This window comes from Trachypithecus francoisi, unplaced genomic scaffold, assembly GCF_009764315.1.
Source record: "Trachypithecus francoisi isolate TF-2019V2 unplaced genomic scaffold, Tfra_2.0 Lachesis_group3, whole genome shotgun sequence".
NCBI lineage: Eukaryota > Metazoa > Chordata > Mammalia > Primates > Cercopithecidae > Trachypithecus > Trachypithecus francoisi.
In genome coordinates, this window is record NW_022681468.1 from 4366868 (window position 1) to 4381455 (window position 14588).

Sequence of the window (14588 nt, forward strand, 5' to 3'; positions counted from 1 at the left end):
GCATGGTGGCTGCTCACGTCTGTAATCCTAACACTTTGGGACGCTGAGGCGGGCAGATCATTTGAGGTCAGGAGTTCAAGACCAGCCTGGCCAACATGGGGAAACCCTGTCTCTACTAAAAATACAAAAATTAGCTGGATGTGGTGGTGGGCACCTGCAATCCCAGCTACTCAGGAGGCTGAGGCAGGAGAATTGCTTGAGCCTGGGAGGCAGAGGTTGCAGTGAGCAGAGATCGCGCCATTGCACTCCAGCTTGGGTGACAGAGCAAGTCTCTGTCTCAAAAAAAAAAAAAAAAAAACTCTAGTGCAGTGGCTCACGCCTGTAATCCCAGCACTTTGGGAGGCCGAGGTGGGCAGATCACCTGCGGTCAGGAGTTTGAGACCAGCCTGACTAAAATGGTAAAACCTCATCTCTACAAAAATACAAAAAAAAATTAGCCAGGCATGATGGTGGGTGCCCATAATCCCAGCTACTGGGGAGGCTGAGGTGGGAGAATTGCTTGAACCCGGGAGGCAAAGGTTGCAGTGAGCCAAGATTGTGCCACTGCACTTCAGCCTGGGAGGAAAAAAAAAAATTTATATATATAAATGCATATATATATAAAATACATATTTACATAAAAATATATATAATTTTTTAAGTGCCTAGTTGGTAGGTTCTGGCTAAAGCCAGAATAATAACCAGACCCTGTCTTTTTTCAAATGTTAAATCTCAGCTGGCATGTACAGCGAAGGCTCATGAAAGTCAAGCCATAGATGGATGTGTCCTTGGTTCCCATCTCGGCCTAACCACCTCTCAGGACCCTCCTGGTATAGCCACTTGGTGGCTCTCTTGTTTTTTTCCTTTGAGACAGAGTCTCACTCTGTCACCCAGGCTGGAGTGCAGTGGTGCGATCTCAGCTCACTGCAACCTCCTGCCTCCCGGGTTCAAGCGATTCTCATGTCTCAGCCTCCGGAGTAGCTGGGATTACAGGCACACACCACCATGCCCAGCTAGTTTTTTTGTATTTTCAGTAGAGACAGGGTTTTGCCATGTTAGCCAGGCTGGTCTCGAACTCCTGACGTCAGGTGATCCACCCGCTTCGGCCTCCCAAAGTGCGGGATTATAGGCGCGAGCCACTGTACCCGGCCTGTGACTCTCCATTTTAACAAGGCACTCTAGAAAACCCTGAAGACCTCGGCCGGGCGCGGTGGCTCAAGCCTGTCATCCCCGCACTTTGGGAGCCCGAGACGGGCGGATCACGAGGTCAGGAGATCAAGACCATCCTGGCTAATACGGTGAAACCCCGTCTCTACTAAAAAATACAAAAAACTAGCCGGGCGACGAGGCGGGCGCCTGTAAGTCCCAGCTACTCGGGAGGCTGAGACAGGAGAATGGCGTGAACCCGGGAGGCGGAGCTTGCAGTGAGCTGAGAGCCGGCCACTGCACTCCAGCCTGGGTGGCAGAGCAAGACTCCGTCTCAAAAAAAAAAAAAAAAAAAAAAAACCCTGAAGACCTCAAGACTCGCAGGGAACGAATCTGGAATGATAGAACACTGGGAGGCTGGAATGCAACTTGAGAAACCGGAGGGTCCCCCTAAATCCAGCACAGGTCACCCAACCTGAAAAGTGGCAATCCTGGGCACATCTGTGCATGCCAGCAGGGCTGCCAGGCCATGGATACACCCCACAAACAGTGTTTTACCCTCACCAGCGGCCAAAGCATGCAAGGGCCTGGGCTTCTCCAGGCCTCTGCTGTTAGCAGCAAGAGATTCAGTGGTGTCATTGGGCAGGGCTTCTCTTCTGGGCCTTTTCACCGAGGCCAGTCCCTCCTCCGCAGCCTATGAAGAGAAGACCCAATCAGCTAGAAGAGGAAGAAACAGGCAAACCTGTACCTCCTCTTCCTGGTGTGAATGGAAGAAGCCAAACCCCAGTAATTCACTGTGCACAGAGTCACCTGGCACCCACTTCAGCCATGCCCACCTCATGTTCCCTCTTCTCGCTGCCGGCTCCCTCTGGCTGCTCCCCATCCATCTCCCGGATGGGGCACTCGGGTCCAAGGTTGTCTGGGTGTATTTCTTTCTTCCTCAGGAATTCTGTGATTCCTAATGACTCGGCAACCTGAAAAGAAATGGGCCAAGAGAATAAACTTCACCCAAACAGCACACACCCCTAGAAGTACATTCACACGCAAGAATTAAACGACTTCACAGAATTAAATCCTGTGAATTTGTACTGTGAGGTGCCATCTCAACAATGAGAAAGATGAAGGTCAATATAATGTTAGATGGACTAGCTGATGATAAAAATGGATCATTATCAAAACTAGAAGGTTCTATGTGAGCACAATTTAGAGGAGGAGACCAATCTTTTTTTTTCTGAGACAGAGTCTTGCTCTGTCGCTCAGGCTGGAGTGCAGTGGCATGATCTTGGCTCATCGCAATCTCCGCCTCCCGGATTCAAGTGATTCTCCTGCTTCAGCCTCCTGAGTACTGGGATTACAGGCACGCACCACCATGCCTGGCTCATTTTTGTATTTTTAGTAGAGACAGGGTTTCACCATGTTGGCCAGGCTGGTCTCGAACTCCTGGCCTCAAGTGATCCACCCGCTTCAGCCTCCCAAAGTGTTGGGATTATGGGCATGAGCCACTGTGCTCAGCCCAGAACAGTCTTTACAAACAATTTAAAACAGTCTCTTTAATGCTATCACAAGCTTAATAATGTTAGCTGATACCATGGTAACTTTCTTTCCCACTGTCCCTCCTTTACTGAATTCTCACTGGTCTCTTCAGAAGAACGATCCTGCCTATCCCACATCCAGATCTCCCTTCCCAGCTGGTAAAAAGTCATGGGTCTGGGGGCCTGAGCTGGTTCCCAGCTTCTCTGCCCATGGCCTGGGTGATCTTGGTGAGCCACCATCTCCTGAGTCTCCCTTGTCCATCTCCCTGACTTATCCAGACAAGAGATTACAGCTGCCTGGAAGGTCTTTTGTGAAGATCAGATCTGACTCCATATGCAATGCCTATGTGAAACACCAGATGTGAAGGTGTTAAGAGACAGGTGTTATCATTTATACATGGACGTTATAAAGAGAACCCCACAGAGCACAAGATGGGGGTGGGCACAGCAGGAAGGGCAGCAGAACAAGGCTAAAGGAGAAAACAGGCCATGTGGGTTCTGCACAGACGAACCTGGGCGGTGTCCCCTCACAAACTGAGCCACTGTCATGCTCCCAAGAGGTGATGGCACAGTCTGAGCTGCTCAAAAAGCCAGATTCTGTAGGGCATGCACAGTGTGTGTGTGGCCAGTTCTGCGTCATGGCAGGATGATACCCACACTTGCTCTCTGAGTTTAGCAAGTGGGTATCATGTTTAAAAAACACACAGGTGACTGCTGTGCAGGGCATCCACATGAGGCTTAGCAAAAACCTTTTACATTTTTGTGCTATATAATGTAAGAATATAAGGCAGGGCATGATGGCTCACGCCTGTAATCCCAGCACTTTGGAAGGCTGAGGCAGGCAGATCACTTGAGGTCAGGAGTTCGAGACCAGCCTGGCCAATACAGTGAAACCCTATCTCTACTAAAAAATACAAAATACCGCAGAGGTGGCACCGCTTGGTCGCCCCTGCCCCACGAAAGTTTCCAGATCCGTGGGTCAGCAAAACATATCGCCTTCCGGATGGGAAACTGCACTCCTCTCCCCCTCACTATGATTCTGTAGAGGGTCTTGGATAACAGAAGTTGAAGAAAGAGGGACAGTGAGTGAAAGGGCTTTTGGCCAGGCAAAAATTAGCTGGGCGTGGTGGTGCACACCTGTAGTCCCAGATACTCGGGAGGCTGAGGTGGGAGAATCGCTTGAACTCGGGAGGCAGAGGCTGCATTGAGCCAAGATGGCACCATTGTACTCCAGCCTGGGTGACAGCAAGACTCTGTCTCAAAACAACAAAAAACACCCAAAACAGTCCAATGTAGCTAAAGGCAATTTGATAATAACAATGACATTGAAATGAGAATTGTGTTGGAACAACCACAAACAAAAATGAATGGCCCCTGGCTGGATGCGGTGGCTCACGCCTGTAATCCTAGCACTTTGGGAGGCCGAGGCGGGTGGATCACAAGGTCAGGAGATCAAGACCATCCTGGCTAACGGTGAAACCCCATCTCTACTAAAAATACAAAAAAAAAAAAAAAATTAGCTGGGCGTGGTGGCAGGCGCCTGTAGTCCCAGCTACTTGGGAGGCTAAGACAGGAGAATGATGTGAATCTGGGAGGCAGAGCTTGCAGTGAGCCAAGATCACACCACTGCACTCCAGCCTGGGCGACAGAGCGAGACTCCGTCTCAAAAAAAAACAAAAAATAGCCCCTATATAATCCATCCCCAAAAACCCACGTAAGGAAGACAACAGGGTTGAGTGTGGCGGTTCATGCCTGTAATCTCAGCACTTTGGGAGGCCAAGAAGGGAGGATCACTTGAGCCCTAAAGTTCAAGACCAGAGTGGACAACATAGCAATACTCCATCTCTATGAAAAATTTAAAAATTAGCTGGGCATGGCGACACACGGCTGTAGTCCCAGCTACTCAGGAGGCTTATGTGGGAGGAATGATTAGGACCAGGAGGTTGAGGCTGCGGTGAGCTGTGATTGTGCCACTGCACTCCAGTCTGGGAGACAGAGGGAAACCCTGTCTCAAAACAAAACAAAGAAGAAAATGATACCTGAGGTTTTAACTCTGATCATCAGTGAGTGGGAAGATTATGGTGTTTTCCATTTTCTTTTAGCTTATCTTCATTTTTGGGTTTTCTGGAACAGCATTTATTAGTTTAAGAAAAAAAGTTGGGGGCCAGGTGCCGTGGCTCACACCTGTAATCCTAGCACTTTGGGAGGCCGAAGCAGGCAGACTGCCTGAGCTCAGGAGTTCGAGACCAGCCTGGGCAACATGGTGAAACCCTGTCTCTACTAAAATACAATAAATCAGCCAGACGTGGTGTTGTGCGCCTCTAATCCCAGCTACTCAGGAGGCAGAGGCAGGAGAATTGCTTGCACCTGGGAGGCAGAGGTTACAGTGAGCTGAGATCGCACCACTGCACTCCAGCCTGGGCGACAGAGCAAGACTCTATCTCCTAAAAAAAAACAAAAAGAAAAAAAAATTCACTTGATGGGAAAAACCAAAATGAGGTAGAACAGGAAAATGTTATTACTAAAAACATTCTCCTTCATACGTGAAGTTTTTTGTGGTTTTTTTTTTTTTTTGGAGACAGTCTCACTCTGTCAACCAGGCTGGAGTGCAATGGTGCAATCTCATTAAGGAGTAAAAAAGTGAAATAGTTAATAAAGCAGAATGTTTAGAGTTACTTGGTCACTGCAACCTCCACCTCCTAGGTTCAAATGATTCTTGTGCCTCAGCTTCCCAAATAACTGAAATTAGAGGCATGTGCCACCACGCCCAGCTAATTTTTGTATTTTTAGTAGAGACTGAGTTTTGTCATGTTGGCCAGGCTGGTCTTGAACTCTAACCTCAAATGATCCACCCGCCTCAGCCTCCCAAAGTGCTGGGACTACAAGCATAAGCCACTGCACCTGGCCCTTCTTTCTTTTGGCTAACTCTACGAGCAAAACTCTTTCTGCCATGGGAGATTGTTACCTTATCATTGTTTATTTCCAGGGTCTCCTGGGAACACAGACCAGAACTACTGAGGTAATCTTGGCACATTTTCTTAACCATCTGATGCAACTCTTCAAATTCCTTATATATAGCTGGGAAAAAGGGCTTTGCTAGATGATCTTTTCCAACCTTAGTGAAGATAAAGACCAAAAAAAAGAGTTTAAACTCGAGGCACTGATATGGAAAATACAGAAGAAAATCTAAACAAAGTTTCGGTTCCTTACCCCCTCAGCAGCCACTCAGTGGTGTACGCTTCCTTCAGTCCCCAGTGAGCACCTACTGTGTGCCCTGCATGGCGTAGGGAAGCCAGGATGGGCATGGGAGAAGCAGGCCAAGAAACAAACGAGCCTTGGGTTGGGGCCACGTAGGGCACGGGTGAGCTCCGGGACAGGGTGGGAAAGGAGGGCAGAAAGGCCCTGAGCCTTGGCTGGGCTGTCAGCTCCGGAGGGAGTGTGGGGCACAGGCAGCCTGGGCTGTAGCCTGAGTGGGCTCAGAGGGAGCAGAGCCTCGGGCAGAAGAGGCCAGCTGGGGTGAGTGGGCTCCAGGAGAGCCCAGGATGGCCGTCATTTGTGGCTGCCACTTCCATCCCTCCCGTGCCAAGTTAAAAGTCAAGGGAGTGGACGGGCACCTGCCTGAGGCACCCAACTACCCAGGCAGCAGCCCCCACACCAGGCACGGTGTGTGACCAACAGGCTCACTTCAGCTGTCCTGGAAAAGGAAAACAATTCCAAATGGCCAGGCTCTTTCCAAAATTACTATGAGCTGGGCACGGTGGCTCACACCTATAATCCCATCTCCATGGGAGGCCAAGGTAGGAGGATTACCTGAGGCCAGGAGTTTGAGACCAGCCTGGGCAACAAAGCTAGACCCCATCTCTACAAAAACATTTTTTTAAATAAATTAAAAATTAGCCGGGTATGATGGTGTGTGCCTGTGGTCCCAGCTCAGGCACACAGGCTGAGGTGGGAGGACTGCTTGAGCCCAGCAGTTTGAGGCTGCAGTGAGCTATGATGGCGCCACTGCACTCCAGCTGGGCGACAGAGCAAGACCCTGCCTCAAAAATAAAATTAAACAACTATGCAGGCTATTGAAAAATAAGTAATAAATAATATTATATCTAAATAACTTCTAATCATCCCGCTATATTTAGAAACACTAAGAGTACTCACCTTCATCAGAAGAAACTCATACACTGTCACAACCTGAGCCAGTTGAGGTAGAGCCAATTCCACCAGATCCTCCGGGTCACACTGCTGGAGGAACTACCAAGGGAAAGCATTTCATGCCTTTGAATGTCCCACAAGAATTTCCCAATAGCCAACAAGTTGGTGCAACATACAACATAAAAAACAGAAAGTTCTACAAAATTTTCAGTCACCAAGTAACTCTAAATATTCTGCTTTATTAACTATTTCACTTTTTTGCTCCTTAATGAAGTACTATGATCCATTCTGGGTTCCCCACGACAAGCTCTGGGCACTGTCCTGGGCACAGGCCCTGGAATAAGGACACGGTGATAAGGAGATGTGTATCCTGCCCTCCGGGACTCACCTAGGCTGTGCCGCAGGTGAGGGGACAGCACAGCTGGAGGCGGTGCCTGGAAACAGACAGGTCAGAGGGGCTGAAAGGCAACCCAGGCCCAGGCTGAGAGGGGCCAAGGGGTTTGGATTCCCTTCTCCAAGCAGTTGTGGAGGGAGGTTTTAGGCTGGTGCCTCGGGTGGTGGTGCAGAGGATGGGGCAGGGCTGGAAGCCTGGCAGGCAGTCAAGACTACCCCCAAAGTACAGGCAGGAAAAGAGGAGGACTCGGGTAAGAACAGGGATGTGGGTGGCAGTGCAGGGATAGGAGGGGAGGGCACAGTCCTCCAGGCTTAGCGACCACAGGACATGGGGAGCAGTGAGTGAAGGAGAAAGTCAAGAATGGCTCTGGGTTCCCAGCTTGAGCCTGGGGTAGGCGAAGTGGCCCCTGACAATGCAGGGGTGGACAGGAAGCCAGCCCGTGGGCTCTGCTCTGCTCAGACATGAAAGGCAGAGGGGTTCACAGGACAGCCAGGTGGAGATGTTTCTTTTTTTTTTTTTTTTTTTTGAGGTGGAGTCTTGCTCTGTCGCCCGGACTGGAGTGCAGTGGCCAGATCTCAGCTCACTGCAAGCTCCGCCTCCCGGGTTTACGCCATTCTCCTGCCTCAGCCTCCCGAGTAGCTGGGACTACAGGCGCCCGCCACCTCGCCCGGCTAGTTTTTTGTATTTTTAGTAGAGACGGGGTTTCACCGTGTAGACCAGGATGGTCTCGATCTCCTGACCTCGTGATCCACCCATCTCGGCCTCCCAAAGTGCTGGGATTACAGGCTTGAGCCACCGCGCCCGGCCGGAGATGTTTCAATGAAGAGATCTGAGGCACCAGAGAGAGGTCTGAACAGGAAGCGTGGGAATCTGCAGAGGGAAGAGGGCCTGGGAAACCAGGAGGAAGCGTGGGAGTCTGCAGAGGGAAGGCCTGGGAAACCAGGAGGAAGCGTGGGAGTCTGCAGAGGGAAGGAGGCCTGGGAAACCAGGAGGAAGCGTGGGAGTCTGCAGAGGGAAGGCCTGGGAAACCAGGAGGAAGCGTGGGAGTCTGCAGAGGGAAGGGGGCTGGGAAACCAGGAGGAAGCGTGGGAGTCTGCAGAGGGAAGGGGGCTGGGAACCAGGAGGAAGCGTGGGAGTCTGCAGAGGGAAGGCCTGGGAAACCAGGAGGAAGCGTGGGAGTCTGCAGAGGGAAGGGGGCCTGGGAAACCAGGAGGAAGCGTGGGAGTCTGCAGAGGGAAGGGGCCTGGGAAACCAGGAGGAAGCGTGGGAGTCTGCAGAGGGAAGGGGGCCTGGGAAACCAGGAGGAAGCGTGGGAGTCTGCAGAGGGAAGGGGGCCTGGGAAACCAGGAGGAAGCGTGGGAGTCTGCAGAGGGAAGGGGGCCTGGGAAACCAGGAGGAAGCGTGGGAGTCTGCAGAGGGAAGGGGGCCTGGGAAACCAGGAGGAAGCGTGGGAGTCTGCAGAGGGAAGGGGGCCTGGGAAACCAGGAGGAAGCGTGGGAGTCTGCAGAGGGAAGGGGGCTGGGAAACCAGGAGGAAGCGTGGGAGTCTGCAGAGGGAAGGGGGCCTGGGAAACCAGGAGGAAGCGTGGGAGTCTGCAGAGGGAAGGGGGCCTGGGAAACCAGGAGGAAGCGTGGGAGTCTGCAGAGGGAAGGGGGCCTGGGAAACCAGGAGGAAGCGTGGGAGTCTGCAGAGGGAAGGGGGCCTGGGAAACCAGGAGGAAGCGTGGGAGTCTGCAGAGGGAAGGGGGCCTGGGAAACCAGGAGGAAGCGTGGGAGTCTGCAGAGGGAAGGGGGCCTGGGAAACCAGGAGGAAGCGTGGGAGTCTGCAGAGGGAAGGGGGCCTGGGAAACCAGGAGGAAGCGTGGGAGTCTGCAGAGGGAAGGGGGCCTGGGAAACCAGGAGGAAGCGTGGGAGTCTGCAGAGGAAGGGGGCCTGGGAAACCAGGAGGAAGCGTGGGAGTCTGCAGAGGGAAGGGGGCTGGGAAACCAGGAGGAGCGTGGGAGTCTGCAGAGGAAGGCCTGGGAAACCAGGAGAAGCGTGGGAGTCTGCAGAGGGAAGGGGCCTGGGAAACCAGGAGGAAGCGTGGGAGTCTGCAGAGGGAAGGGGGCCTGGGAAACCAGGAGGAAGCGTGGGAGTCTGCAGAGGGAAGGGGGCCTGGGAAACCAGGAGGAAGCGTGGGAGTCTGCAGAGGGAAGGGGCCTGGGAAACCAGGAGGAAGCGTGGGAGTCTGCAGAGGGAAGGGGGCCTGGGAAACCAGGAGGATGGTGAGATTCCCAGGGAAGCAATACATTGAGGGGGAAGCTGAGGAAGTCCTAGAAATAGGAAGTCTTCTGAGGTCCAGGGAGGTCACAAGATCAGTGCTTAGAAGGCCAGACGCAGTGGCTCACACCTGTAATCCCTGCAATTTGGGAGGCCAAGCCAGGAGGACTGCTTCAGGCTAGGAGTTCGAGACCAGCTTGGACAACATAATGAGACCCTGTCTCTAAAAAAAAATAAAAAATTAGCTGGGTGTGGTGGTGTGTGCCTGTGGGCCCAGCTACTCAGGAGGCTGATGCAGGAAGATCAATTGAGCCTGGGAGGTGGAGGCTGCAGTGAGCTATGATTGAGCCACTGCACTCCTGGGTGACAAAACAAGACCCTCTCTCAAAAAAAAAAATAAAAATAAAAAAAAGATTGGCATTTAAGGAGAGAGCGAGAGATTGAGTAGGAGCTACAAAGGGCTGGAAGGGCCACAGATGCTTGCAAAACAAGCAGAAAAGTTACAGAAAAATATTTTCATTGTAAGACAAAAATGTTTAATTAAGACTTTCCAAAACCCTTTGAAAGAAGTGACCAGCTGACTTTCAACTCCACAGGAAGTGGAAGAAGGTGAGAATATGGGATATTACCTTGCCGTGGCCTGACCTAAATTCTGTAGGAGCTTAATAACAGGAGACAGGGAAACTCTGCAATTTTCTGCTTAACACTCAGGTTCAAACGACAGTTTTCTTTCTTTTTTTTTTTTTTTTTGAGATGAAATCTCGTCCTTGTCTCCCAGGCTGGAGTGCAATGGCATGATCTCGGCTCACTGCAACCTCCGCCTCCTGGGTTCAAGCGATTCTCCTGCCTCAGCTTCCTGAGTGGCTGGGATGACAGGCACCTGCCACCACGCCCAGCTAATTTTTGTATTTTTAGTAGGTAAGGGGTTTCACCATGTTGTCCAGGCTGGTCTCGAACTCCTGACCTCGGGTGATCTGCCTGCCTTGGCCTCCCAAAGTGCTGGGATTATAGGCGTGAGCCACTGCACCCAGCCTCAACTGACAGTTTTGTCAGGTGACTGGTTTCACTGTCCTCTTTCTCCCCCAAGAGCAGGGCCCTGTCTATCTGGTACACACTGTCCCCTCCATCCCTAGAACAGGGACTAATAATTGATGGACACCCAGTAAATGTATAAATTAATATCCATTTCTGGAGAAATTATCATCTGTAAGTTAAGAATGGTTCTGAAGGCCGGGCACGGTGGCTCACGTCTGTAATCCCAGCACTTTGGGAGGCCGAGGCGGGCAGATCACAAGGTCAGGAGTTTGAGACCAGCCTGACCAACAATGGTAAAACCCTATTTCTACTAAAAATACAAAAATTAGCCAGGTGTGGTTGGCAGGCGCCTGTAATCCAAGCTACCCAGGAGGCTAAGGAAGAAGAATCGCCTGAACCCGGGAGGTGGAGGTTGCAGTGAGCTGGGATCACACCACTGCACTCCAGCCTGGGCGACAGTGTGAGACTCCATCTCAAAAAAAAAAAAATAATGATTGTGAAAACCATTTCCATCGTTTTCTAAACTGCGTCCATATAAACGCAGGTTATAATTATTCCACAACTTATCAAGTCAAGCAGCTTTTGAGCTACACCAAAGACCATATAGTCACTTTAAACGGTAAGAGTATGAATTAGTTCAGATATTACTGTCCTTGGCTTCATCACACACTTAATGCAACGACATTTCAGGTGAACGGTTTAGGTGATTCAGAAACTAATAGTGAATTGCCACATATCATGCTAAAGACACGGTTTTCAAGCCCAGGGTTTAAGAGTGAGGTACCTCCTTGAGCCTGGCTTTGCTTGGCGACGCCCTCTGCTCCCCTGCCGCAGCAGGGCCACCAGGCAGCTGAGCGGCTCTTCTCTGCTGGAGGACAGCTGTGCGGGACTCTGCAGGGGCCTCTGAGCATGCACCTCTTCTAGGTCCTTGGTATCTCTCTGATCCCAAAAGAGCTCCATTCTCCGGTTCAGATGGCAATGTCTCTTCAATGTCTACAGACTGACCATTCTAGACAGTGTTGCACACCCAAAAATAAAATAAAACAAGCACGCTTTATATACCCCATAAAAACCTTTTAGTGGCTGGGCGCAGTGGCTCACATCTGAAATCCCAGCACTTTGGGAGCCTGAGGCAGATGGATCATTTGAGGTTAGGAGTTTGAGACTAACCTGGCCAGCATGGTGAAACCCCATCTCTACTAAAAATTCAAAAAATTAGCCAGGCATGGTGGCGCGTGCCTGTAGTCCTGGCTACCTGGGAGGCTGAAGCAGGAGAATCACTTGAACCCAGGAGGCAGAGATTGCAGCGAGCCGAGATCGCACCCCTGCACTCCAACCTGGGCGACAGAGTGAAACTCTGTCTCAAAAAAAAAAAAGAAAAGAAAAACAAACCTGTTTGTTTAAGTTTTGGATTTGGAGGTCCATGTGCAGGTTTGTTACATGGGTCTACTGTATCATGCTGAGGTCTGGGCTTCTAATGATCCAGTTGCCCAAGTAGTGAACACAGTACCAAATAGCTACGTAGTTTTTCAACTCTTGCTGCACTCCCTCCTTTCCTGCCATGAAAGCCTTAAAGCAGAAAAATGTCAAGTCAAAAGCAATGAACTTGCTAAATTATTTCTTCTTCACATAATCAAGAAATATTAATTATAATCAATGCATCTTAAATGTTCCCAACAAAATCCCTGTTGGACACAGGATCAATATTAGCTAGGCAGGCTGGGTACACTGGCTCACCCCTGTAATCCCAGCACTTTGGGAGGCCAAGGCAGGAGGATCACTTGAGCCCACAAGTTGGAGGCCAGCCTGGGCAATATAGTGACACTCCATCTCTACAAAAAAAAAAATTAAGTTAAAAAAAAATTGGCCAGGCACAGTGGCTCATGCCTGTAATCCCAGCACTTTGGGAGGCCGAGGCAAGAGGACTGCTTGAGCCCAGAAGTTTGAGACCAGCCTCTACAACATGGTAAAACCCTATCTCTACAAACATACAAAAACTAGCCAGGCCTCGTGGTGTGTTCTGCAATCCCAGCTACTTGGGAGGCTGAAGTGGGAGGACTCCTTGAGCCCAGAAGGTTGGGCCCTGGAGACTGAAGCAGCAGTGAACCATGGTTGCAACACTGTGACAGAGTAAGACCCTGTCTAAAAATAAAAAATAAAAAAATTTAAATATTAGCTAGCCTCTAAGTCTGGAGTAGCAAACTGTAACCCTGGGATGTTGACCAAAATGAAACAAAAGACTTCCCTGGAGCTGGGCACAGTGGCTCACACCTGTAATCCCAGCACTTTGGGAGGCCAAGATGAGTGGATCACCTGAGGTCAGGAGTTCAAGACCAGCCTGGACAACATGGTGAAACCCCATCTCCACTAAAAAAATACAAAAAAATAGCTGGGTGTGGCGGCAAAAGCCTGTAATTCCAGCTACTTGGGAGGCTAAGGCAGGAGAATCACTTGAACCTGGGAGGTAGAGGTTGCAGTGAGCCGAGATCACACCACTGTACTCCAGCCTGGGCGACAAGAGGGAAACTCTGTCTCAAAAAAAAAAAGACTTCTCTGATGTGACTGTCATCTTAAAACCTAACCTGAATTTTGTTCCTAATTCATTACTTATCCATGACTTTTAAAACTTTTAAATTATTTTACTGGATAGATTAAAATACCATAAAATTTATCCTTTGAAAGTATATAATTCAGTGGCCATAATAGATTCATGAAATTGTGCAACCATCACCACTATCTAATTCCAGGACAGTTTCATCAGCTCGGAAAGAGACCGTACCCATGAGCAGTCACTCCTCCTTCCTCCCTCCCGACAGGCCCTGGCAGCCACCAGTCTACTGTCTGTCTCCAAGCATCTGCATGGCTTTTGAAGAGAACCCTAGATCTGACCTTGTCCTCAGGTCCTATTTCCTCATTCCCTGACAATTCTCTCCTCTGAAAATAGGAATAATAATGTAGAAAAATAAAATAAAGGCCAGGCACGCCAGTGGCTCATGCCTTTTATCCCAGCACTTTGGGAGGCCGAGGCGGGTAGATCACCTGAAGTCAGGAGTTTGAGACCAGCCTGGACAACATGGTGAAACACTGTCTCTATTAAAATTACAAAAATTGGCCAGGTGTGGTGGTACACGTCTGAAGGCTGAGGCAGAAGAATCACTCCACCAGGAGGTGGAGGTTGCAGTGAGCTGAAATCACACCACTGCACTCTAGCCAGGGCAACAGAGTGAGACTCTATCTCAAAAAAAAAAAAAAAAAGAGCCGGGAGCGGTGGCTCATGCCTGTAATGCCAGCACTTTGGGGGACTGAGGCAGGTGGATTGCCTGAGGTCAGGAGTTCAAGACTAGCCTAGCCAACATAGTGAAACCCCGTTTCTACTAAAAATACAAAAAAATAGCTTGGCATGGTGGCAGGTGCCTGTAATCTCAGCTACTAGGGAGGCTGAGGCAGGAGAATCCCTTGAACCCGGGAGGCAGAGATTGCAGTGAGCCGAGATCGTGCCATTGCACTCCAGCCTGGGCAACAAGAGCAAAACTCCATCTCAAAAAATAAATAAATAAAACATAATAAAAAGAGAGAATTATAATAGAATACTAAATACTATAAACTACTGCACAACATGAATAACCTAAATGAAATGGACAAATTCCTACATACACAAAACCTGCCAAAACTAAATCACAAAGAAGTAGAAAATCTGAGGCCAGGCACAGTGGCTCACACCTGTAATCCTAGCACTTTGGGAGACCGAGGCGGGCAGATCACTTGAGGTCAGGAGTTCAAAACCAGCTTGGCCATCATGGTGAAACCCCATCTCTGCTAAAAATACACACAAAAAAATTAGCTGGGCATGGTGGTGCATGACTGTAATCCCTGCTACTCGGGAGCCTGAGGCAGGAGAATCGCTTGAATCGCTTGGAGGTTACAGTAAGCCAGATCATGCCACTGCACTCCAGCCTGGGTGACAGAGTGAGATTCCATCTCAAAAAAAAAAAGAAAAAGAAAATCTGAATAGACATAAAAGTAGTGAGGAGATTGAATCAAAAATCTCCCAACAAAGAAAATTCCTGGACCTGATGGCTTCACTGGCAAATTATA

At 49.9% G+C, this 14588-nt stretch overlaps 1 protein-coding gene across 3 annotated transcripts in view; it reads right to left on the minus strand.

Moving 5' to 3' along the window:
* ZNF839 (zinc finger protein 839) overlaps window positions 1-14588 on the minus strand; it is a 28979-nt gene that overhangs the window by 2436 nt on the left and 11955 nt on the right. For all 3 annotated transcript variants that reach the window (XM_033191230.1, XM_033191231.1, XM_033191229.1), the window contains 5 exons: window positions 11278-11502; window positions 6813-6905; window positions 5623-5772; window positions 1962-2099; window positions 1690-1819 (listed from right to left, as the gene is read on the minus strand). In XM_033191230.1, coding sequence (XP_033047121.1) covers window positions 1690-1819; window positions 1962-2099; window positions 5623-5772; window positions 6813-6905; window positions 11278-11502 — 736 coding nt within the window. The remainder of the gene's footprint in view (window positions 1-1689; window positions 1820-1961; window positions 2100-5622; window positions 5773-6812; window positions 6906-11277; window positions 11503-14588) is intronic.